The 24667-nt window shown below is 34.0% G+C and overlaps 3 protein-coding genes across 4 annotated transcripts; 1 reads left to right on the top strand and 2 right to left on the bottom strand.

Moving 5' to 3' along the window:
• Window positions 1–2631: 2631 nt before the first annotated feature.
• CSLD4 (cellulose synthase like D4) lies at window positions 2632–6798 on the bottom strand. The gene is made up of 4 exons (XM_016323864.3): window positions 6197–6798; window positions 5698–6093; window positions 4047–5603; window positions 2632–3805 (listed from the first exon to the last, which is right to left on the bottom strand). The coding sequence occupies exons 1-4, from the start codon at window positions 6661–6663 to the stop codon at window positions 2845–2847; spliced, it is 3381 nt and encodes a 1126-aa protein (XP_016179350.1). The 5' UTR covers window positions 6664–6798; the 3' UTR covers window positions 2632–2844.
• A 3649-nt stretch (window positions 6799–10447) lies between these two features.
• URH2 (uridine-ribohydrolase 2) lies at window positions 10448–14381 on the top strand. The gene is made up of 9 exons (XM_016325514.3): window positions 10448–10575; window positions 10720–10835; window positions 10931–10990; window positions 11063–11248; window positions 11366–11470; window positions 11560–11656; window positions 12787–12894; window positions 12973–13108; window positions 14010–14381. The coding sequence occupies exons 1-9, from the start codon at window positions 10527–10529 to the stop codon at window positions 14116–14118; spliced, it is 966 nt and encodes a 321-aa protein (XP_016181000.1). The 5' UTR covers window positions 10448–10526; the 3' UTR covers window positions 14119–14381.
• A 1832-nt stretch (window positions 14382–16213) lies between these two features.
• On the bottom strand, window positions 16214–23949 carry LOC107622788 (phytochrome-associated serine/threonine-protein phosphatase). 2 transcript variants are annotated; one of them, XM_016324824.3, is made up of 10 exons: window positions 23623–23949; window positions 22973–23119; window positions 22787–22854; window positions 22483–22540; window positions 19815–19925; window positions 19641–19691; window positions 18650–18793; window positions 18472–18567; window positions 17820–17891; window positions 16214–16441 (listed from the first exon to the last, which is right to left on the bottom strand). In XM_016324824.3, exons 1-10 carry the CDS (start codon window positions 23701–23703, stop codon window positions 16358–16360), a joined length of 912 nt encoding a protein of 303 aa, XP_016180310.1. In that variant the 5' UTR covers window positions 23704–23949; the 3' UTR covers window positions 16214–16357. The 2 variants fall into 2 exon arrangements, with proteins under 2 accessions (XP_016180310.1, XP_088343377.1); XM_088487251.1 differs by having other exon boundaries at window positions 22973–23528; window positions 23623–23867.
• Between the last annotated feature and the right edge of the window lie 718 nt (window positions 23950–24667).

The raw sequence follows: 24667 nt of genomic DNA, 5'->3' as shown, positions 1-24667 counted from the left end.
AAATCCTACAAAACCCTAATAAACCCTCGAAAACACTAGAAAAATCTAAGAAAACCTTAGAAGACCCAAAAAATCCCCAGAAATTCCTAGAAAACCTTAAAAAATCCTCGAAAACACTAGAAAACCCTAGAAAAACCCTAGAACACCCTAGAAAATTCCTAGAAAATCCTAAAACCCTAGAAAACATTGAAAACCCTAGAATAACTCTAGAAAAATCCTAAAAACACTAAAAAACTCTAAAAAATCCTAAAAAACCCTAAAAAACTATAAAAAATCCTAGAAAACCCTACAAAACACTAAAAATCCTAGAAAACGCTAGAATATCCTAGAAAAACCCTAGAAAACCCTAGAATATCTTAGAAAAATCCCAGAAAATCCTAGAAAACCCAAGAAATCCTAGAAAACCCTAAGAAAATTCTAGAAAATTATAGATAAACCTAAAAAATCCTAGAAAAACCCTCGAAAACCCTAGAAAACCCTAAAAACCCATGAAAATCCTAGAAAATTCTAGAAAACCCTAAGAAGACCCTAGAAAATCCTAGAAATTCCTAGAAATCCCTAAAAAATCCTAGAAAACTCCTAGAAAACTCTAAAAAAACCATGAAAAATCCTAGAAAAACCTATAAAACCCTAGAAAATCCTTCGAAAACCCCAGAAAATCCTAAACAAACCCTCAAAAATCTTAGAAAACCCTAGAAAACTCTAAGAAAACCCTAGAAAACTCTAGAAAGCCCTAGAAATCCCTACAAAACCCTAGAAAACCCTAAAAAAATCCTAGAAAATGCTAGAATATCCTAGAAAAACCCTAGAAAACCCTGGAATATCCTAGAAAAACCATAGAAAATCCTAGAAACCCTAGAAGATTTTAGAAAACCTTAAGAAAACCCTAGAAAATTATTGCAAAACCTAGGAAAACCCTAGAAAAATTGTCGAAAACCCTAGAAAACCTTAGAAAATCCTAGAAAAATCCTAGAAAACCCTAGAAAATCCTAGAAAACCCTAAGAAAACCTTGGAAAATCTTAGGAAAACCTTTAAAACCCTAAAAAACCTTCGAAAACTCTAAAAAACCCTAAGAAAACCCTAGAAAACCCTAGAATATCCTAGAAAAACCCTAGAAAATCCTAGAAAAACCATAGAAATTCCAAAAAATCTTAGAAAATCTTTAGAAAACCCTAGAAAAACCTATAAAACCCTAGAAAAACCCTCGAAAACTCTAAAAAAACTTCGAAAACCCTAGAAAAACCCTAAAAAACACTAGAAAACACTAAAAAAATCCTAAAAAGCCCCAAGAAAAACCTCGAAAATACTAGAAAAACCTAAGAAAACCCTAAAAATTCATAGAAATTCTTTATATACATAAGAACAAATAGATTTTGCCCCTCAGATATTACTACTCTCCCTCCTTGTAGATGAAAGGAAACAATGCCAAGTGTCAAAGGGTATTGACTTGTGGGCAAAGCAACAAATCTTATTCTATCATTAATTAAGGATAGGGAAGTCTACCTCAACCAAGGAAAGATACAAGAATAAAGTACCGTGCAATTTAGATTCCTTGATTGATCTTATTATACTATGAATAGATAGGAAGAGAATCTAATTAATCTAGGCAACCTTTTTTAAAAGAATTACAAACTCATTACTTTACTTACTGAATTTACCGAAACTTAGCTATGTAAAATGACAGAAAGTTGTATTCACCTTAAAGTGTATGAGTACCAAGCTAAAGGGACAATATGAGTTCTCGACTCTAAACTATTTTAGTCTGAACAAGACCACATTCAAAACATCAACGATTCTTGCATCTTTTTTACACTATGTAACACTACACGTTATGACTTATAGCAATTCCCAAAACCATCATAACTCCATGTGAAACAAGGCACAAAATCTTTATAAATCAATAGAAAACCATAAAAAATATAGCTATCCTAATTTCTTACAAACAATTATAATTTTATGCTTAATCCTCAAACTTAAGCACCAAATTCTAAATTCTAAATCCTAAATTTTTTATCCATCAGATACTTTTAAATGGGTGGTGCCACCCACCATGTGTAGTTGTTTTTGTTTCCTTTTTAACCGGTCAATAATCTTTTGAAAATTCTTTAACGTGAGTGACGAATCAGTTCACCTCCTTTTGTTATAGAAGCCATTTGTCTAACAAGGATTAGTTAGAAAGACTTTGATGGTTAGTTCCAATTTTTCATTTTTCATACTATCTAAGTCATTTGATTAATAAATTCATTGTAATAACATGTCTTGTTCAAGTAAATGCAATTAATTGTTTCATTTTCTTTCTTAGCATGAACATGGTATCTAAGCCTATCTTGTATAGATGAGCTACCTACAAAAGTTTATTCTTGCAAATATTATGCTTCATATGTTCAATCTTGAGTGTGATCTGAGAAGAATGTATTGAAAATTCTAAATTATTTAAGGTATATGATCTCGATAACCTTCATGATTATGTCATAGTCCTCACTCCTTGAACTATAGAATGAGATTTTCTGGTTGAGTTATGCCTACTGCTCAATGGAAATAAAATAAGGTATATACTTTTGTACATTTCAAAAAACAATGTCTTTACACCAACTCATCCGCATTGCAGAAATATATGAAATAAAAACTAATCCACAATTTTTTGTCTTTTATTTTCATGCTTTTAATACCCAAGATTTGTCTACCCATTTTAAATTGAAAAAAAAAAATATATATTTATACTGTAAGTTGGTTTCTACACCTATCTAGACTCCACTTTTTGTCCAAAAATTTTTCCCATCCTTCTCTTTCAAACATGGTGCTCATACCAAAGTTAGGTACATATAGTGTTGTTGATTAATGTTTCATGGAAATTGGAATTCTGTCTTAACACCTTTTGCGCCTCCCTTGGGTGGGCTAATGGCAATCCACAACAAAGAAATTGTAATGGCAACGAGACCTGCCCAAACATAGACAATGGTTGGGGTCTTTCCTCTCCTCCCCATCAACCCTTTGGCAAATGGATACAAATGAGCAAGCACCCAAAAACTAAAGAAAGCACCTCCAATAAACTTGCTCCAATCTGGATATACGCTGAAAATTGTCCTAGAAAATGCAACCACAATGGCAATAATGTTCACCATAGCAATAACAATGGGTGGAATCATGAGGGAGGACCACTTAACTATATACAAATCTGCATATATATCTTCATCGTCCTCTGCCGCAGATTTGGATGTCAATGTGAAATTAATTTCAATACCAGCAATGACCTTAAGGAGTCCTTGAACCACAGCAGCAAAGTGAGCACTAGTTCCAGAAATGAGCCAAAATTGTTCGTTTCTCCACCATTGCTCTAACTCAACACCAGACCATTTTACCTCAAGAATGGCCAACAAAACCAAACATATGGTGATGGTAAGCAAGTAGATCAAGAAGGCAATGCTAAGAGTTTGGACAATGAAGAACCCAGAAAATAGAGAAAGTGCAGGGAGGAAACAATACACAATAAGGAACACAGAGGTGAATGGGTATATGCCAACATTTAGGTAAGCGAGTCTTTGAAGAAAATTAAGGCGCCGACTTGCAAGGATAGCATTATTCTTTGAGAAGAAGATTTCAACAGACCCTGTGGCCCATCGTAACACCTGGTGCAGTCGATCAGTGAGATTAATTGGTGCCGATCCTCGAAACGAGTCTCTTTTTGTTACACAATACACAGAACGCCATCCACGATTGTGCATGCGATACCCTGTCACCACGTCTTCTGTCACTGACCCATAAATCCATCCTACCCTATCTCCCCACTCTGTCTTGTCCTCGTACCTATAAATAATTTACCAACTTATTGTCAATAATAATTAATTATTATATTTTAAACACATATATAAAGAGACACATTCAAAAAATATATTTATAAAGACACTTCTATTAAACACAACCATAAAAAAGATATTTTTATTAGACACATCCATAAAGACATTTTCATTAAACACAATTATAAATAAGAGTTGGTAGAAGTTGGCAGAAATGCTGTTGGTAACGATTCAAAAGCATGCATACATACCAACAAGAAATGACAGATACGGCCTCTGCTACAGTGGTGGCATCAAGTGGGTCACGAGGTACCCTAAGAGCACCGGGTGGACGTCCATACTTGACTGCCGGATGATCTGCAAGCGGCCGACCTTGGAACTCAGCAATGGGTATGCTCTCGGATAACATGGTAGAATTACCAAAACGTTTTGGCAATAGGTTCATATCTAGATCTCTATCAAATTCACTAGCACTCAATGCTTGCATTTCAGACTCACCTTCACCTTTTTTAGGGTTTACCTGATCCACCAAGGGAGGGTTAAAACCATATAGTGCAAATCTTCGAAACATGCAACCCGTTCCCACATAAACTGGGCCTTGAAGACCATCAAGAGCTCGCATGTTACCATCAAAGAAGACTGTATTGTGGTTGGCATAGCGATCTGAAGGATCAATTCCTTCAAACCTCTGTGGGAATTGGATATAGCATATGTTTTCACCACCTCTATCCATCATGAAGCACATTCCTTCTCGCACCGCCTTGCAATTATAGATGTAATGGTCACAGTCAAGGTTCAGAATGAATGGCCCATTCGACAGAATCGCGGATGCTCGAACTAGTGCATTCATGGCACCTGCTTTCTTGTTGTGATCGTAACCCGGGCGTTTCTCTCGAGATACATACACAAACATTGGTAATCGTATATCTACTTCTGCAAAGTCTATGATCTTGTCATCTGCACTTCCTAACAATGGATCAGGACTTGGCGGCTTCAACATCACCTGAAGTATTCCAGCATGATCACCTTTTGCATGCTCCCTAGAAGGAGAAGCCCAAGTGCCAGGCCAATGGGTACCATCAGCCATCCATGTTGCCTTCAACACTTTAATTGGTTCAGAAGGGTCGGCACCACTCTCTTTCATGTGTTTCATCATCTTCATTTCCTCTCGTGCATTGAAGGCATCTGATCTTCTCCTAATAGAATCTGGAAGCCCATTGATGCGCACTTTGAACTCATCATATTCTCTTTTGACCCTTCTTCTGTCCTTCACAAAATCTGATCTGCTTTTGTTCTTTGTGGGGTCAACTTTTAAGTTGAAGTAACTCTCTGGATTCCTGGGCTCAATTTGATGTTTTCTGCAAAAAGGAACCCATAAGTCGGCAAAGCTAGCAGCCTCAGCCATGGCTTCAAAAGTCAATAGGGCACCTCCATCGTCAGAAACATAACATGAAAGCTTTTCCACCGGATAATCAACTGCTAATATGGAAAGAATTGTATTGGCAGTCACCAGAGGTGGCTCTTTATCAGGATCAGCAGTGGATACAAAAAAGTCAACACCCGGTAAATCTGATCTCCCTGTAGGATTGGAAGGGGATGGAGCATCAAATTTCTCATGAAGGACTTCAAGGTCAGTGGAACGGTTAATGGGGGAAAACTTGGGAATTTGATCAAGTATCCAAGAAAAAGCAAACCATGTCTCACAAATAATTGACATAAACCACAACCATAATGCATCTTGATTTGGATGTGCTATTCTCCAATGTAAAAAGAATCCCAATACTATTAATCGAACAAAAATTAGCAACCTGTCAACAACATCAATAAAGTATATTCAAATCATCAACTAATTAATATACTATAATGTGCATGTAGTTTGTTATGATGATGAATAATAATAACCTATAAGGACTCAAGATAGCAGTTGGAATTGGTATTATTCTACTTAAAGGCTTCCATGGTTTGTCTGATGGATCTATCATTCCTCCTTGCATACCACCATCACCATCACCACCATACATATGATCTTCCTGAGGCCAATACGCATTTCCAACACCATAGGTACCTTTGGTCTCAAATAGCCACCGATTATGGTCAAATTCTCCATTTTGATTCCTTTTCATGACAGACATGTTGTTTGCATCCCGCTTAGACCCATCTGGTGCAGGTAACGGCAATGCTCTATTAGAATAATCTACATCGTCGTCATATTCACCCACTCTATATGGCTCTTTACAACCAGGGCATAAGCCACTTTCTTTTTGTGCATCCAAAAAGCAGTCTCTGCAAATCTTGAACCTGGGTTGGTTCATAAAATTGTATAAAAATCAATTGGATTATTTCTTCCAAGTAATAATACTTTTAATATGGAATTAGGTGTTATATTTAATTGAAGTCATACCTACACTCACATGGGATTACATCATTTCCTCTTTCATCCTTCATAACCTTGCCATCACAGGCAGGCATTGAGCAAGCAGAGCCTTTGGCGCCTGCCATTTGGGGGTGGCTCACCTCAGAATCAATCACCTTGTCCATTAAGTGGGCTCTAGTTACGCTATTGAATCCTCCAGTAAATAAAGAATTGGAAACATATTGTTCTTCGGCTTTCATAGCGACTGATGAGTCCATGGGTTGATTATCAGGGGTAGGAGGAATATGAACAGTATAATTCATATAGTCTCCTGACATGTCTCCAGACATGTCAATGTCTTCTCTTGACAATGTTACATATTTCCCACTTGAAGTTCGCCTTGCAAACTTCACAGTTGGTCCTCCAGAGTTGCGCGCTCCTTGGGAACTACTCGATTCTGATACTCCACTATTACGTACAGACTTTTTTGAAGGTTGGCTTGATGATGACATCATCTTTTCTATAATTTTGATGAATTTCGTTGCAAGCCTTTGCTCATTTTAATTTACACATCTTTTCGAAAGAATCAACAAAGAAACATACCAGATAGATTTATGGTGAGAGACCGAGTCATTTTCTACAATCCTATCTTCAAGGGTATCCGTTTCTGATTTCTAGGAGTGTGTTTGCTTTATATGCATGCGTCTTAAAACTAATATGTTTGTTTTGCTATATATACTTGCAATTTTTTCTTTGAGTAATTATTATTTCCACTTGTGCAATGTGTATGACAATTTGAAACTATTGAATTATATTTGTTTTTATTAAAGCTTTTTAAAATATTTGCAAAAAGATACTTTAGTTAATGCATATCTTTTTAATTAGACCTAACAAATACAATGAAAAATTTAATTCTGTATATTTTCTATAAGAATCTGCTCGGTTAATAAATTTATGATAACACTTGCAGCGAAAACCCAACAACTAAAATTAGTAAGACATCATTTAATATGAAAATAAAAAATTCATTAAAAAATCATATTTTTTGGAAACCTAATGATACATTGCACTTTTGTACGTTTTTCTGTGTATATTTCCGTCTTCAGCAAAATTTAATATTTTCAACACACGATTTTGGCTTCATTTGATTTGAATCCCAAGATGAAAGTACAGAGACAAATAGAAATAGAAATATAAAAATAAAAAATAAAAAAAAAAACATTTAGAATAAAGGACAGCTACAAACAAAGAAAATAGATTTTAGAGAAAAGGACAAATAGGTCCCTGACCTTTTGTTTCGCAGACATTTTCGTCCTCGACCATTGAAAAATACTTTTAAGTTCCTGATCTTTACAAAATTTGGACGGATCAGTCCCTCCGTCCAAATACCTCCATCAGTGACTGATCCGTCCAAATGCCTCTGTCAAGGATTGATCTGCCTAAGTTTTGTGAAGGTCAGGAACTTAAAAGTATTTTTCAATGGTAAGGGACGAAAATGTCCGCGGAGCAAAAAGTCAACTCTTTGATCAGTGACCAAACCTAGGTAACTGTTAACAAAATTCTTTATTTATTTGGGTGAAATTTGAAATATATTATATATATAACGATATTATGTACAATATTATAAGAAATCGTGTTTTTTTTTTTAATAAAGAGACATCTTTTGGAACATATAAATTCCTCGTGGTTAAGAAACACTTGTAAAAGATGTGAGAGATGTCATGAATCTTCTTGCACACTATATACCTTAATATATAAGATTTTGAAGATATAAACCAGGAGAAGCAACATTATAAGTTTAAGTATTCTCAAATATTACAAGTTTACTTTATCATTCTTATAAGTTTAAGAGAGTATGAAATTTTGTTATTGCCTGAATGTTTGATAAGTAACTCATTAACAGCTATGTATTGAAGAAAATATCTTTCTACAAAAGGTATTTCATTTATAAACCATAATATTCAAGTTATTATTATCTTAGAATGCAAATATAAATGTGAAAGTATATCTTTCTTCTCTTTTCTCTTGTAGTAGACCAAACCCACTTCCAATATTTCTGTGTTTTTATTTTCCACAACATTAACATCATTTTCTTCTTCTTCTTCTTCAAATGCTTCTTCTATTCCTTCCTCTTCTTCTTCTGACAAATTGTATTTAGTATCAGAATTTTTTTTGGTGACTATTTAGTATCAGAATTTGAAAAAAAAGGAACAACTTTTTTCTTTGTTTCTATTTTAAATAAAAATGGTTTATTTTCAAATATAAATTTTAAAAACGTTATCTTAAAAATATATTAAAATTATAATTTAATAATTTTTAATTAAGACCATTAGAAAATCTCAAACTTACTTATGTTACGGATCCGGCCCACCATCCCGGATCCAAGACCGAACCCAACACCGGTTCCCCGGGTCCGACCCGTTCCTCACTTCTAGAAGGCCCGAAAACGGCATTCTCAGACTCCTAACCGACTTTCGAATTCAAACGTCTCCTTTATCTTAGCCAAACAAGATAAGATAAGATATTCTCCATCACCTATAAATAGAGGACTCAAAGTCTCTCCAGGTATTCATTCATTCTACACACTTTCTACCTCTCAGATCCATTCTGACTTGAGCGTTGGGTACCACCCCCCATCGCCCCAGTCAAGCGATCCGGCATCCGCCTCGACCCGCAGGTTTCCGATCCATCTCTCAACCCGTACCAGAGACATCTTGTACAACTTAAAACTATCAAATTCAATCCCTACATATAACGTATTATACAGAGTGTACCCTGCATACACATTCAGCAAATATATTCTCCCCCTCCCCCCCCCCCCTCTTTTCTCTCTTCTCTTTTTCTTTATCTTTTCAATTCATTTTTTTCTTTCCTTCTCAACAATAATTCTAAAATTCTTTTTCATACTTATTAATCTGCACAAATACAAAAAGGAAAAAAATTTATACTTATTTTTTCCAACACAATTCATTTTTTTCCTTCACAATTCATTTTTTTCTTCACAATTCATTTATATATATAAACGTGTTTTTCTTTTTCAAAAGTCCATTTTTACTTGTCTATTTATATTATATTTATTAATTTGTACAAATGTGAAGAAAAATATATGTTTATTTTTTAATTGAAATTCATGCTTACTTTATGCCTAGCATGTATATTGAATTATACAAATACAAATAAATCAAAGAACATGTCTATTTTGTGCCACCTACATTTTCTTTTCTTTTTTTTCCTCCTTGGTTCTTTCTTTTGTTTCTCTCCTTTTTCAATTTTCATCTTGACTATTCTTCGTTCCTTTCACTTATGTGCAAATTTTGAACCATTTCAATTTTATTTGTCTTCTTCAAAGAGATTGAAGACTCTTCTTCTCTCGTTCCTGGCTTTTCTTCCCTATCAAATCATATAATCGTTTCAAACGGATGGTAACAAGTAATAAATCTATCTTGAACAAAAATAAATGTTTCACATAATAAATACTCATCTCTATCAAAAGATTAAATAGGGGATCGCAATATGGTTTTGAAAGAACAGTAAATTTGATAGAAATAGAAAACAAAACATTGACCAATAATTTTTTAGGAAGACATTAAACACGATTTAACCTGTATAGAGAAAAAAAACATGTTTTATTTAGACACAAATAAATATCCATTTGAAATACAATAAAAATGGTTCATAATTTGTACCAACATGCATGTAACATCTAAGTAATTCTAAACAAAATAAACATTGTTTAAATGCAATTTTATTTTATATATATGTAACATGTTTGGAATTTAGTAGAATATATTCATATTTATTCTGATTCCAATACACGTTTCTTTTTTAATTTAAGACATGTTTATTAATTAATTTGTACAAAGCATACTTGTCTTGGATAAATATAGTAGATAACTTTTATTTTTAAATGTGATAGTTTCTGTTCTCACAGATTATCATTGTATATCACAAAACGAAGGAAACTGATTCCACAATTTCACAAAAAGTACTTCTAATAAAAAAATATTTTAAGAAAGTAATATATAAATTTTTAAAAGAGTAATGCTAGGGAGCCAATGGCCTAAGTGTACAATACATCAGGGATGGGTTCACCAAAGTTCGAACTCTTGACTTTTCGGATCTGGAACTCTAATACCATGTCCTGAAACCACTCATCCCAAAAGGGTAACCTGACAGGACAATGTAACACTAATAATCATATCTCTAATACTTTCTAAACCTTCGTTGTACACATTATACGCTTAGGTCATTGGCTCCCTATACTTTCTCTTTTTAAAAATGCAATTTGTTCACACGCAGGAACTTAACTGAACTTATCTGGTTTGGTTGGGAAAGAAGAGAGGATTGATCAGTCATAACTCATAACTCATAACATTAGATGGCGGCCGAACCAAAGAAGATCATAATTGATACTGATCCTGGCATCGGTAAGAATAAGATTTCAAGCTTTCCATCATAATTCGAAATGCTTCTTTGCTGATCCCTAGTGCCCCCAAATCAAACAATAAAAAGCAAACAGATCATTTTGAATAGAGGATTTTTAATTCAATTTAGATTGGTTTTTCTTGTAGATGATGCTATGGCAATATTTCTTGCCCTACGATCACCGGAGGTGCAAGTAATTGGACTTACAACTATTTATGGAAACGTTTACACCACCCTGGCAACCAGAAACGCCTTGCATCTGGTAAATTTACTGGGATATTTCTTGTCAGCACCAGTTCCATTTTCTATGTATGTTATTGTGAAGGACTTGTGCTTTGCGTTCCATTGCATGTGCAGTTGGAGGTTGCAGGGAGAACTGATATACCGGTTGCTGAAGGATCTCATGTCACATTAACTGTAACAACTCTCACTCAGCATGGCTTTAATGTTGATATCAATTGTTATGACTCTTGTGTTTTTTTCTTACAGAAAGGAACAAAACTTCGCGTTGCAGATTTTGTCCACGGTGCTGATGGACTTGGCAACCAAAATTTTCCTCCGCCAGAAGGGAAGCCTATTGAAGATTCAGCTGCTGCTTTTTTGGTTCAACAAGCAAAACTTGACCCTGGCGAAGTCACTGTGGTGGCCCTGGGTCCACTTACAAACATTGCTTTGGTTTGATTATAAATGGACAATTTTCGATTTGGCTGGCATTTCTTTTCCATGTTGCTCTTCGGAGACCATATCATGTCGTACAATACCTCATTTCTTGACTAGATTCTTCTTTTGTAGGCCATACAGCTTGATCCAGAATTTGCCAAGAACATTGGGCAGATTGTTATACTTGGTGGTGCTTTCGCAGTAAATGGCAATGTGAATCCAGCCGCGGAAGCCAATGTGTGTTGTGATGAAATAAATAAATAACTACATCTGTGTACGGGTCATTTCTCTCCTTGTCTCACTCCTTTAGTTGGGTTTGATTCCAGATATTTGGTGATCCAGATGCTGCAGATGTTGTGTTCACGAGTGGAGCGGATATACTAACAGTGGGGATAAATGTTACCCACCAAGTTGTATTGACTGGTACAAGCTCTGTCAAAGTTTTCTTCACTCAAGTTTTTCTTAAAATTTTTAACCATTAATTCATTGGTCCTATCTTTATGGAAAATTTTCTTGTTGGGTCAAGTGTTTACCACTAGACCAGAAGCTATGGTTGTTAGTAGGATACAACTTTATTTTCTTATACTTTCTCAAATCATATCTAGCATGAGGAGGTGCTAAACCTATTTTAACATTTATATTTTAGATAAAAGTAAGTACAGAAAATCAACTTTTAATTAGTTAAAATTAGGCAAGTTTTTTATTATAAAATTACTTTCTTAACTTTCACTTTTTGGAAAGTATAGAGTTTAGGATTTAGAATTTAGAATTTATAATAAAAGGGTAATTTTAGAAAATTTGTCTAATATTGGCTGAAATAGTTGATTTCCTAGTTGAATTCTTTAGATTTTAGTTGGTGAGTTTTCTATAACAGAGGTTTCAGTTCAACTGAACTCAGAGGTCTACCCAACTGGACTAATATTCAAGACTTTCTTTGATCAATGAAAAGTTACTGCTGTGTTACTAAATATTTCAATTATTTCAATGAAGCATTGCATTGGTATGTTACAATGAATCTGTCTTTGACATTTATTTCTCATATCTTGTTCTGTAGTATGCTTAATTTTATAAGTATTAAGGTTAGACAGATATTTTGTGTTGTATTTTGTTAGTCTGAACCCAAAGAGTTGGGAGAGGATTTGAAGAAACTTGGAATTTGAATGGTTACATGGTTCTGTATCAGTAAGCTCACAGAACAACAATGGGGCAAAATATAAGATACAAGCGTACATAAAGTACAAAAGTAAAGGGTGATACTTCTCTTTCACCCTCCCATTCTTTTGTGAAATTCCACTTGAGCCTTCTGTTCCCCCATTCCCACTTCCTTTTTTCATCAATGCATACAAGGTTAGAGATGCATTGCATTGGCAGGGAAAGATACTAGTACTTAGATTGGAGGAGTCAGAGTTCACAAAACTGCTACAAACTTAAATAACACTATTTTAATTTCATAAAATTGCATGGCTTTTAGCTGCTGTTAATTATGGCACACATCATTTATCTTCTTTCTCATCCGTTCTGGCCTAATCTCATGCTCTAAACTTGATGACTAGGTTCTGATCGAGAAAAGTTGGCAAGTTCAAATGGAAAATTCGCTCAGTACTTGACCAAAATCCTTGATCTGTATTTCTCGTATCATCGTGAGGCATACAACACCGACGGTCTGTCTTCAAAGTGCATTCAAGAATTGGGAGAGACCTAATAATCTGAAATACTAACTGCAATTATTTTCTGTGCAGGGGTTTACCTTCATGACCCCACAGCACTTCTTGCAGCTGTTGATCCTACTCTTGTAACCTGCATGGAGGGTAGTGTTAGAGTTCAAACCAGTGGCATTACACGGGGTCTTACAATACTGTACAACAAACAGAAAAGGTACTGTTATCTTTGTATGACCTTAAGGTCACGAGGTTAAGTCGTATAATTAGTCATTGATGCATTTATTAGGTTAGAATGTCTACATTACATCCTTTAGGAATGGTGCTTGTGCACCAGGGTTTTTTTTTTGCTTGCAGTTTAATCTAGTATTTATGAATTCATTCCTTGATATAGAGTAAACTCTTTCCAGAAATGCAAAGAGTAAGATTTGGTAAGAGTTTGGACTGTATTAGACATAAGAATGCCATACTCTTCTCGTTACTAGCTAATTTTACGGAGACCTAATAATCATCTTGCATGTTAGAGGGTGAGATCTTGAAAACTGCAACTATAGTATCTCTTTTCTGAATCTTGGGCACAGATATCATAGTACACATTTTCAACTAGACAGCCTATTATATTCAGGCTATGACATTATTTTGACTTTTCCATTCCTCTGATTTATTGTATTTAATGTAGTTTTATTTATGCTCTTACTGAAAAAAGAAATGCTATTAAAGATAAAGAAAGGTAAGGGGAACCTGGGACATGGATGCGTCTTAAATTGATACTCTGCTGTCTCTAATTTGAATGGTGTAGAACATAGATTTATTGAGGACTCCATCGAATTGTTTATGCTAGGAAAGAACAAAGGAGGGAACTGAAGTCTGCTTTACATAGGCTTGGATGAAATAAATGCACATAATTATTGGATATTCTAAATAACAGTTTATTATTGGTTAGCGATGTAATATGGCATTATGTAGTTACTTGTAGTGACCGAACTAAATGCTATACATGTTGAATCTGGATATGATTTAATGCTTACATATATATATATATATATGAACCTGTGACCAGGTCATATGATTCATTTAAAAATATATGCCTATTCACTTGTATGTCTCAAATAATTCAGGTTTGGTGAAATCACTGAATGGTCCAATAAGCCCACAGTAAAGGTAGCTGTGACTGTTGATGCTCCTAGAGTTGTAAAATTGATCATGGATCGTCTTGTGGAGTCTTGAAGATACCACCAAACCCTTCACATAAAACTATATATTTATTTCTATCTATTTGGAGGAGGATACAATAAGCTTAAAGCAAAATATGTTTATGCTACTTCATTTTAGGTGCGTGGGCACCACTATGTTAATCTCAAATTCAGGATGATACTGGAGAGGAAGTAGCTCTATTGAGTTGTTCATTCTTGCTCTCCAAGCAATGCAGCATCTTACTCACTTTTTGTACATTTCACTCTTCTTTATTAATCCACCAGTTATTATAATTATGTACCAGCGTGTGGCCTGCATAAGAAATTACTTGAACAATGTTATAAAATTTATTTCTAAAACCCGCGAAAATGTGCAGGATTAATACAAAAAATTGTATATTACATACATTTTGGAAATAAGTTTAATTATAATTGTTTAGAACAAAACATTATCAAGCATTAATAAATATTAAATAAACTTAGAATCTTTTGAAAAATAAATGAAGTCTTAAAGAAATATCATTAGCCAACACCAAATAAGCCATGTCATCTCGGAAGAGACAAGTAAAACACGATGGAATATTTTTAAGTCAAACATATTATTACTAAAATAAATATAATCAGGAGAAAACATTGATTGAATCAAAGAAAAATGCCCTTTGTCCAACGACAAGAAAATTTTACAATTCTAAATCGTATTGGTATGGGAAATAATTTGCTAATGAAAAGATTTATGAAACGATCATGTTCAACAGAAGGACCACACTATGTTTTTCAAGATTACTATTGGATTATTCTTCACAAATAAAGCTAGGTTTTGTGCAATAGACAAATAAAGATAGGTTTTGTTATCTCACATGATGATTCAAACAACTCAACACAAACAAACAATGTGGTTTATTATTAAGTCTCTTTAGGAACATTTGATTTCATTCTCAGGATGCATACTCTACCGATTAAACAACCGGGTAAGAACAAATTTCCCAAATTGCATCGTTACAACTATCGTATATAAATTTACAATTACAAATTTGCATATTGCTTTCTATCTCTGTAGTGTTATGTTAACTCCACTCAATCTAATATTTTCCTCTATCCACAATCAGAATCAGCTCTTAGTGTTATATTCTATGAAGCTATTTTTATAACTTCACCGATAATCCATGAAAGTACATTGCATATGTTTATACAAAAACTGCTACTTTCCATGCATCTACTTTTTTTGATATTTCTAAAAAAAAAAATTCAACTTTCACATCATGCTAAGAACTCATTGTTGGCATCATTGCAGGGGATGAAACGTTTCCATAGCTTCAGAAGTTCATTTCGACCAAGTCATGGATGATACCTATGTGTGCTAATGTATTTATCATTTGTAGTATTAACTACCATAATTTTCTTTACAACCAGTTGAAAAAAAAATCTCATGCAGCAAAAACTTTCACAAACAACTTTCACAAACGTGCATAAACAATATTATCGCATGGGATATTGATCAAACGGTCACACACTTAGAAAAGAAAAAATTGTAAAATTTCAAAGAACTATCCTTGAATACATGAGATGGGGACCAAATGTCTTGGAACTATCTAGTGTGAATAGCGCTTGCAACACAACTCTCATTTGCAGATATCCAACACGCTCCAACCCAGTCAGAGCGAATTGGCAACCTAACCTGCAAAGAAAGTCAAATACGAGTGCCGAAACAACCCTGTCTGCACCCTTCATATAAAATGTAAATGTTCATAAAAATATATATACATATGATGTAGAAGTGATAATTTGAGCCCAAATTTTTACCTCTTGTACAAATACTTGATGTCATCAAACTATTAATTTAATTTATCATACATCAATAATATTTAATATTATAAAATAAAAAAGACTAAATACTATATTTTAGTCAACTTTTTTTTTTTTTTTTTTTTTTGCAAATCTAGTCGAATAGAATTAGATTGAAAGAATTAAACTGTAAGAAGAATTTGGATTGCAGAGTCTAAACCCGCAAATAAAGTTACAGTGAAATTTAAATCCTATTCTACCCTATCCATCTATCCTATCCATTGCCACCCAAGTTTAGTGTTCCATATAGAAAATTGAAAAACATATACCGCATAGGAATCGGGAAGTTTTATGCCAAAAATATGATCCACTTTTGCAATAAAAAAGAAATGCTTTTCAATCTCCATGATACATGACTATCAATGTCCAATCATAAGAGTAAACGATTTACTATATAATTTTACAATAAATTCCAGCAAGAAGTTGACAAGTTACAAGAAATATGGAACGCCTGTCCTGGGACCTCTCATCTGGTTGTTCTCCTCTGTTTCAGTGAAAAATTTAACTTCTCTCTCCTGTTAAAAATAAACCATATGCTCGCAACTAAGAATGACCGCAACCATGAAAAACAAGTTACAAGATCACTTATTTCATCTAAGCACATACATTGGATCACATTCATATGTTTCTTTGCTGTCTGAATATATCAAATGTTAAAACACTGAAAATTTTCACGCATGCCACAAGATAACTATTTTCATTATTTAAGAAGTTTCAATACTACTCCTAAAGTATTATTTGTTTCAATTTTATAACTAACATTTTCAGAAAGTTTCAATCTTACCCTTCCATTAAATTCTTTTTTACAATCAAATGCGGGTCAAAATGCTTTATTTTATTTTTTTTTAAATGTTACCCCTCTTATCCCATCATCACCGATCCTCCCATCCACCATCTTCCATAACCATCAACACCACGTCTTCCCCCATCCTCCTCATCATCATCACAACCTACACCTCTGCTGCCACCACCCCTCCTCACAGCCACCACATCCACCATCATTGTCATCACCACCACCATCATCATCTTCCATAACTAACACCTCCTCCTCCCTCATCTTCATTATCATCATCATAACCTCCAAAAAATATCCCAGAAGCGAAAAATGATGTGTGCTTAATTGTTGTTGTGTTTGTTGATGATGGTGACGGTGGTTTTTGAGAAAGGAGAAATTGGCAATGGTAGTGGCAGTGAAGGTGATGGTGGTGTTGGTTTTGGTTGTGGCACTGGTGGTGCAGGTTGAAGGAGACAATAAGGATGAAAAGGGGTAGAATTGGCTGCGGGGAGATGATGACGGTTTGGTTGTGGTGGCAGCGGGGCCGATTGTGATGGCAACACTATTGTTGGAGGAGGTAAGATGAAGAAAAAAGATGAAGAGTAAGGAGGGAAATTGGAACAAAAATATTCAATTGTCTATAATTTAACACATGGAAAATAAGGGTAAGATTGAAACTTTTTTAAATCGCTAGGTACAAAATTGAAACAAAACGTTATGAACTGTTTTGAAACTACTGAGTAGAGACAACATATTTTACCAACAACTACCATCTTCAATGTTTTATATTGACACTTATTATTTAAATTGATTAGAGTATATTAATAAGGGGTATGACTCAAAATTAATTTACCATTCACATCTAAATTTTGGAGGTAAATGTCTTCCAGTTCCAACAATTCGTATCTGTTGTCTCTCAATTTCTTTGATATAAAAGATGTAGGAGAATGAATGTAATTTGATGCATCAAAGAAAGAAATCATAACTCATAAAAACATTCGACAGAAATACATATTGATAAAACAAAAGCACCACACACGTTCATGAGACCAAATGATGCAGTGAAGCAGATTGCACATACATACACCAAAAAAAAAAAACAACTGGAGATAGCTCACCATATTTTCATTGAAACTAAGAATGGAAGCTACATTTCCACAACGATAGCAATAATTAGGTGCAGACCATACCTGCAAAAAATAAAAGAATTACTCCATTGACCGCATAATTTTCAAGAGACAGTTTATAATTTTTGAAAGACTACAATAACAGTCAAGGTTAATACCACAATAACTGCATTGGCTAAATGGATTAATTGACAAATTTCACCATCAACCATCAACCTCTATCAAAAATCTAGTGTAAGTAAGCATTTATAGGCAAAAAAAAAAAAAAAACATTTTAATATTTCCCATCATGTTTTCTCAAGTCTTCCACATTTCTTTTGGCTCGTACAATGTTTAGGCATAGACTTTTCGTGTGAGACTAATACACACATCCAATTTATTGAGATTTGAGGATGCCTTTCCCAGAATTACTTTTCTAAAAGTGTCAACCCTTGACATTTCACTATTTCAGAATCCCCTCAAGGCCTCAACCACTGAGCTCAGGCTTCCTTATCACTTTAGCCATCAATGTGAGTCATTTTCTCAAAATAAAACTTTTACCAGTCAAGTGGCCCTTAACCACCTTAAAATGTACAGTAATTAAAATTGAAATAACATTCAAAGTTTTCATAAATAAAAATACAAAAATACAATCTACACTTACAGTTACAAGACCTTTATCTTGGAACATATACTTAAGTCCTTCTTGAACAAGTTGGTGTGCTCGGCAAACTAGATCAAGATTGTTTATGTGATTGAACTGCATAAACACAATGCTTATGTAATTAGCACTTATGTTCAGCTCTACAAGTAAAGAGCATTTAATAATAAACTTATATTACCTCAGAAGTGACTCTGGAACCAAATAGCCAACCTGCTCCACGAGGACTAACCGCCCATGTTTCAATGTCTTCAGGATCACTCCACATTAGATCACAAAATGGTCCCTCATGAGGAATTTCACAGTTCCTCTCAATGACTCTTATCTGCCATAGAAAATGTGCATCATTATCTTCAAACCAATAAACTTTGTTATTCACTTATTCTCTTGAAAAAAATTTACACAAACATCACAAGTGTGCACCATTTACAGATAACAGTGAATAAACCAAATCCCAGTGACAACTTACAGATTAGATATTTCTGTGGACACGACTAAATTTGGGTAGTGTTAGAAAATAAAACAGACAAATACATCAAAATGAAACAACCGAAAGCTTTCTGAAGTCAAACAAACACTGATCACATAAATCTGCTACTGAAAAGATAGGAATCTAAGGACAAGCAAATACACACATACACACACACATGTATATATATATATATATATATATATATATATATAAATAATCCAAATGTATCCGTGAATATTATTTATTAAATAGTGATATTTTGTTCTCTGAAGTGCTTGAAAAAAACAAGGAAGAGAGGAAAACCAGCAAGAAAATTACAGGAGCACTTTATATTGTGAAAGTTAAATCAAGGTGTACAATAATACAGGCACATCATATACATAACACGCTTGTACATATGATGTATCAACAACAAAAAAGACAAGGATGGGCATAGAAAATTGTAGCGTGAAAATTTTCAAAATATTTACTTGACAAGATGTATTTTTACATCTAGTGAAGTACTTATTCAAGTTGACATACACATCTTATGGATTTTCCAGACCTATTAAACAACAAAAGATTTAGAAGAAAAAGTTCTAGCTGCAGTTTATACCAGAAGCTTTTTCAAAAAACAAAAAAGGATCATCCAAACCTAAGCGTAGCTTAAACTTAGACCATATTTTTGTATGATCATTAGTTGAGAAGGGAGATACACAACCTGATCAATTGTTCGAATGTCTGGAGAAAGTCCTCCATGAACACAAAGCACCTGTGTCAACCGAAGCATGCATAAGAGGGATTTTTTTCAAACAGATTGGAATATCAAAATATTAAAGGCTTGTATACCACTATACACAAATAGAAGCAGAGGGATGGAAGAAGAGAGATTTACGGTTCCATCTATAATTGCAGAAAGTGTTAGATAGTCAAAAACGTCTGTACAATATCGCCAAGCATTAGCATTTCCATACTTTCTCTGGCATTCATCATAAAATCCATAGACCTGGAAAAAGACAGTAAATCAAAACAAAATAAAATGAAAAGAAATAATAATTGGTATGATAAATTGTAAATTTTTCTTTTAAAATCTTAATCTTAGCATTACCTATGGGATCAACCAAAAGAAATTCATAAAATTTTGACATCTCTTACTATAAAAAGAACAAATGGCAAAAATATAAATTTTAAGTTTTAGCTCGGTCTCTACACTGCAGAATCATAAACATCATCAATCAACTCCTAATTCCAACATAACAAAATCCTTTAATTTTATCATAATTACCAATGTAATGCATCTATGGATCCTGAGGTGCATCAAAATATAGAATGCATCACAGTTTTGTATTCATCAGTCATCACTACTGCAACAACATATCCAATGTTTCTCTTCTGTACACTTCTCATCCCTAACATCAGCAACCCACATTTTTAAACATTATTACTGCCAATCTGTACATCCCTGTGATTGAGCAATTATTTGCCAGCCAGAAGAAAAATGGGACGAAATGGTCGTCTATTTTGAGGTGTTGCATAACATGAGTCTTCAAAAAATTACTGAACAATTAATTATACCACATGCTACATAAACCATGAAGGGTCATCACTTACTAAACTCAAACTTAGTTAATGACTATAATACAGGTGAAAGGTTTAAGAATAGATCGATTTTACACTTCATGAAAGTAGAATAGAACTGAGCAATTTCCTAGTAAATGAAGCTGAAGGTTCAAATGAACTATTTTACATTTTACAGACAATGAAATTCAGACAAATACTTTATCAGACTCGGTTTGTTTTCCATCACGAGACAGAAACAAAAAGGACAGGAAGATGTTTGGAAAGAAAGACAAGGACAGAGACAGAAAAAAGATTCTATCCCAGAGACAGATATTTACCAATTTTCATCCACCCCAAAATGGGGGACATAACAATGGATAGAGAGACGGAAATTTTTATAGGTCAAGAATGGTGTTGGAAGAAGGTAGATGGTAGTTTGGTGTGGATGGTAAGGAGATGGGGACAAAACTGACTTTTAAATTTTTTTGGTCTTTATTTTTACCAAACAAGATATAAAGACAATTTTGTATGCCTCTATCCCTAATGTCACCATCTCCATCTCTGTATTTATGTCTCAGGAAAATATCCAAATGGAGCCTTAGGCCCACTACCTTCTCAGATATAATTTATCATAATGAAAAAATAAATAAATATAAATAGAAACCATGAGATCACATGCAGTTCAGTTTAGGATAACATATAGCCTATAACCCCAACATGCAGTATATATAGTTGGAGTGCAATTTATGCACTTTCAATATCAGATTTTTAGAAAAATAAGTTTCAGGGGATACAATTAGAAGTTTGGCTTGAGAGATTGGAAATCTATGCTTCACTGGTCTTTGTTACTTATTTCAATGTAGTCAAAGGTGTGCTTTGGCACTAGAGGAAAGTCAAGCAACAGTTCTGTGCCTCTAACATGTTCAGGCACACTAGGTTCAACGAAGCGTGTTGCTAGTATGTCTCTTCATGAAAATGGTAGTCTACTCGTGGCGCATTGGTAATGACTTGACAGCCTTATATAGGGAGGTAATGAAACTCGAGTTAGTTAAGACTTCACTGGTTGCAATGAAAACACCGTGCACAATGTTTGGCCTTCCCCTAGGTGATCTAGCAAGCATGATGTAGTTGTAGGGTGATCATAGTGGCACCACCCCAATTTGAGGTTGAACACAAGTGCAGTCTAAGAAGGGCAACACATCCATGCTCCATTGCTTTCTACCGGCTTTGTTTAGTGAGGTGTGTGCCTTTTGGTGCTTTTCACCTCAAGTCATTTTGAGACACTTGCGCCTTTCGCTTTTGACTACCTTGACTTATTTTATTTTGTTAGCAGGATCTCCTATTCCCCCTTCTTGTATCGTTCTTTTCCTAGCCATAATTATCTTCTTTTTACTCAAAGGAATACATACATATACTGAAAAAAGATCCCCATTCCCTACTACATTCAAAACCACATTTTACTATAATACCAATTTACTGTTTAAGAAAACTCCTAGCTAGTAGACTTTTTGAGATTACCTAGTTCATGCTAATCAAGTTCAATAAGGGCAGATCTGAACTGCAAAGGTTTTAATCCAAATTCTTCCTTAAATCTTGGTGTTAATTGGCATAAGAAACTAATCCTGTCTCAACAACACTAAAACTGGCAGACTAAGGTGACATGCAATGACGTAATGCATATATCAAATCATAAACGGAATCTGAAGTTTAGAAACAAGGTGCTAAATGACTCAGTAAAGAAATGTTTTACAGCTTTCATCTTTTGTACAGACTACTCACATAAAATATAAGTATACAATTATTCATGCCATATTTCTGGTTACAGGCTATGAAGTCATGCAGATAAAGTCGTGCCAAAGATGCTTTTTAAGCTTTGAATCGGCACATGCAACATTCACATTGAGTATAAATCTTCAACATAACCTTTTTGAATAAGCTGTTTACTTCAAATAGAATCCTATAAATCTAGAATGATATATTTCAGGAACAATAGCAAAGCTTACCTGTGTAAGTTGTCTACTTTCATGGTTTCCACGGAGAAGAGTAATATTAGCTGGGTATCTATGAAATTAAACAAAGGAATAAATGTAAAAGAAAAGTAATTGTAAGATCACAACAATTCTAAGATTTGAGCAATTCTAAATTGGAGCTTCAAAAACAATCACTAGGAAGCTGCTACAGCCTGAAATTATTCTAATAAGCTTACAATATCAAGGTAAAATAAAAAATGACCTTATTTTAATTAAGAGTCATGTGAACAATGCAGCAAGTTGATGACAGATGCAAGCATACATGATGATAACATACCTTGCTTTTAGAAGCAAAAGGATGGTGAACACTTCCAGACTGTTGTAACCACGGTCAACAAAGTCTCCCTGCCACACATTTAGGAAGATATAGCATACAAGATAAGATATTTAAAAGCAAAAGAGAGACAGAGAATACATTAAGTGCATCACCCAATAAGCAGTTCCTTGAGAAAAATTCACATACCATAAAAATGTAATTTGTCTCTGGCACATGACCACCAGTCTGGAAAAGTTTCATTAGATCATGAAACTGACCATGAATATCACCACAAACAGTCACTGGACTGTTGACAGGTTGCACATTGGATTCTTCAATAAGGATTTCTTTGACCTGAGATATCAGTCAAAACATAACAAAAGAAGAAAAGCATAATACGTTGCAGTATAAATGACCCAAGCTATGTAGATAGGACAAACCAAATGTGACCAAACGACAACCCAAGCACAAGAAATACGTAAAGCATAAGCCCCTCAACGAAAATTAATATAATCAGAATTGAACCCTTGGGTATACATATTAAGCTAAAAGCTTCGCTTCTTCTTGCCTCGCAATGGCACATTCATCAACCACATTTGATTCGTTTGACAAAGAGACTTATCAAGATAACTCTATTTTACCCCCTCCCGACTTAACTATCGGTGCTTTAACACGGATAACCCCAAAATGCAGATTCAGTCTAGATGCTTGAGCAAAGATTTGGAGAGTGGGAAAAGAGAACCGGGGGAGTTGAAGAGGAACCCTAACACGATAGCGGAGGGGAGATCTAATTGGAATTATTATTAGAAACCCTAAATGGGGAAAATGAACCGAGCGAAAGGGGAAATGATGCTTACGTATTCGCAGAGAAGTTGAAGTTCGTCTTCCAGAAGGTGTTGGCCATCTTTGACCTTGGAGATCCACTGGTCCAAATCCATGTCTCTCTGCCTCTGCGACTGCAAAATGCAAAAATACAAACAAGGAGAGTGGTGAAGGCAAGGCCAGGCAAGGCAGGGCAGGGTATACTCTTACTAGTAGGTTGCCACCAGTCAACAATAATTAACACCCCTCTGCCCTCTCTAATCTAATTCGTGTTCGATTTGATCGCCTTTTCTTTTCCCAACGAAAACAAAAAATGCTAATTTTTTACTTTCTTTCTCTTTTTCTTCAATAAAATTTTACATATTGATAATAACACGTTTAATTTAGAAGATACTACTCTCAATATAAACACATTTAAAACAAAGTTTTGTCATATTAAAAATTAAATTATAAATTTTAAAATGACAATACCCACTACCAATTACTTTTCTAAATATTTAATGAACTAATAATTCAAACATTTAAGAGAAATTATTAATAATAATTAATTTAATTAAAAATAGTTAAGCAAAAAACTTATATAAGTATACAATAATATATTTTATTTTGTTCATCCTTTGTCGTTCATTTGCTATTTTCCTCCTTTATTTCCATGTTATATATTAAACTCTTAGCAACATGCATCCATATCCACACATATTAAAGGTTTTGAAAATTGAATTAGTTATTGAATCACTCTAATTATTAGTTCATTAGTTTAGTGATTCAATTATAGTTTAATAGAAGTAACAAATTATAATAAAATAATATGTAAAATTATAAATAAACATATAAAGTATAATTATATTCGAATATAAAATTTAAAAATACACAAACTAAAATATGATATCAATCAAATTAAAAATCTTATCATTTTATCTAAGTATAGTACAAAAATTAAATAACAAAAATATCTAAACATAAGAGACCAACATTAAAATTTGTTATTGTTACAAAGTAAATCAAAGTGATTTGAATTTAAACGTGAGCTTCAAATTTTTTTGGGTGAAGATTTTGGGATGGTGGATTATCCAACGTCTT

The sequence above is a fragment of the Arachis ipaensis genome, chromosome B10 (genome assembly GCF_059453495.1).
Source record: "Arachis ipaensis isolate K30076 ecotype BB chromosome B10, ASM5945349v1, whole genome shotgun sequence".
Lineage (NCBI taxonomy): Eukaryota > Viridiplantae > Streptophyta > Magnoliopsida > Fabales > Fabaceae > Arachis > Arachis ipaensis.
The sequence above is the reverse complement of the archived record's forward strand: the minus strand, read 5'-3'. Positions and strand labels throughout refer to the sequence as shown.

What these genes read in the sequence shown, in the direction of transcription:
- LOC107622788 (XM_016324824.3), bottom strand. Translation starts at nt 23,703, where the DNA reads ATGGATTTGGACCAGTGGATCTCCAAGGTCAAAGATGGCCAACACCTT. An exon ending in ACATTCGAACAATTGATCAG is followed by an intron (nt 18,794 to 19,640) that starts GTTGTGTATCTC and finishes TTTCTATGGCAG; the next exon opens with ATAAGAGTCATTGAGAGGAA. An exon ending in GTTCCAGAGTCACTTCTGAG is followed by an intron (nt 18,568 to 18,649) that starts GTAATATAAGTT and finishes GTGTTTATGCAG; the next exon opens with TTCAATCACATAAACAATCT.
- CSLD4 (XM_016323864.3), bottom strand. Translation starts at nt 6,663, where the DNA reads ATGATGTCATCATCAAGCCAACCTTCAAAAAAGTCTGTACGTAATAGT. An exon ending in GCTATCTTGAGTCCTTATAG is followed by an intron (nt 5,604 to 5,697) that starts GTTATTATTATT and finishes TGTTGTTGACAG; the next exon opens with GTTGCTAATTTTTGTTCGAT. An exon ending in GTATCTGTCATTTCTTGTTG is followed by an intron (nt 3,806 to 4,046) that starts GTATGTATGCAT and finishes AATTATTTATAG; the next exon opens with GTACGAGGACAAGACAGAGT.
- URH2 (XM_016325514.3), top strand. Translation starts at nt 10,527, where the DNA reads ATGGCGGCCGAACCAAAGAAGATCATAATTGATACTGATCCTGGCATC. An exon ending in CACTTACAAACATTGCTTTG is followed by an intron (nt 11,249 to 11,365) that starts GTTTGATTATAA and finishes CTTCTTTTGTAG; the next exon opens with GCCATACAGCTTGATCCAGA. An exon ending in CCACCAAGTTGTATTGACTG is followed by an intron (nt 11,657 to 12,786) that starts GTACAAGCTCTG and finishes CTTGATGACTAG; the next exon opens with GTTCTGATCGAGAAAAGTTG.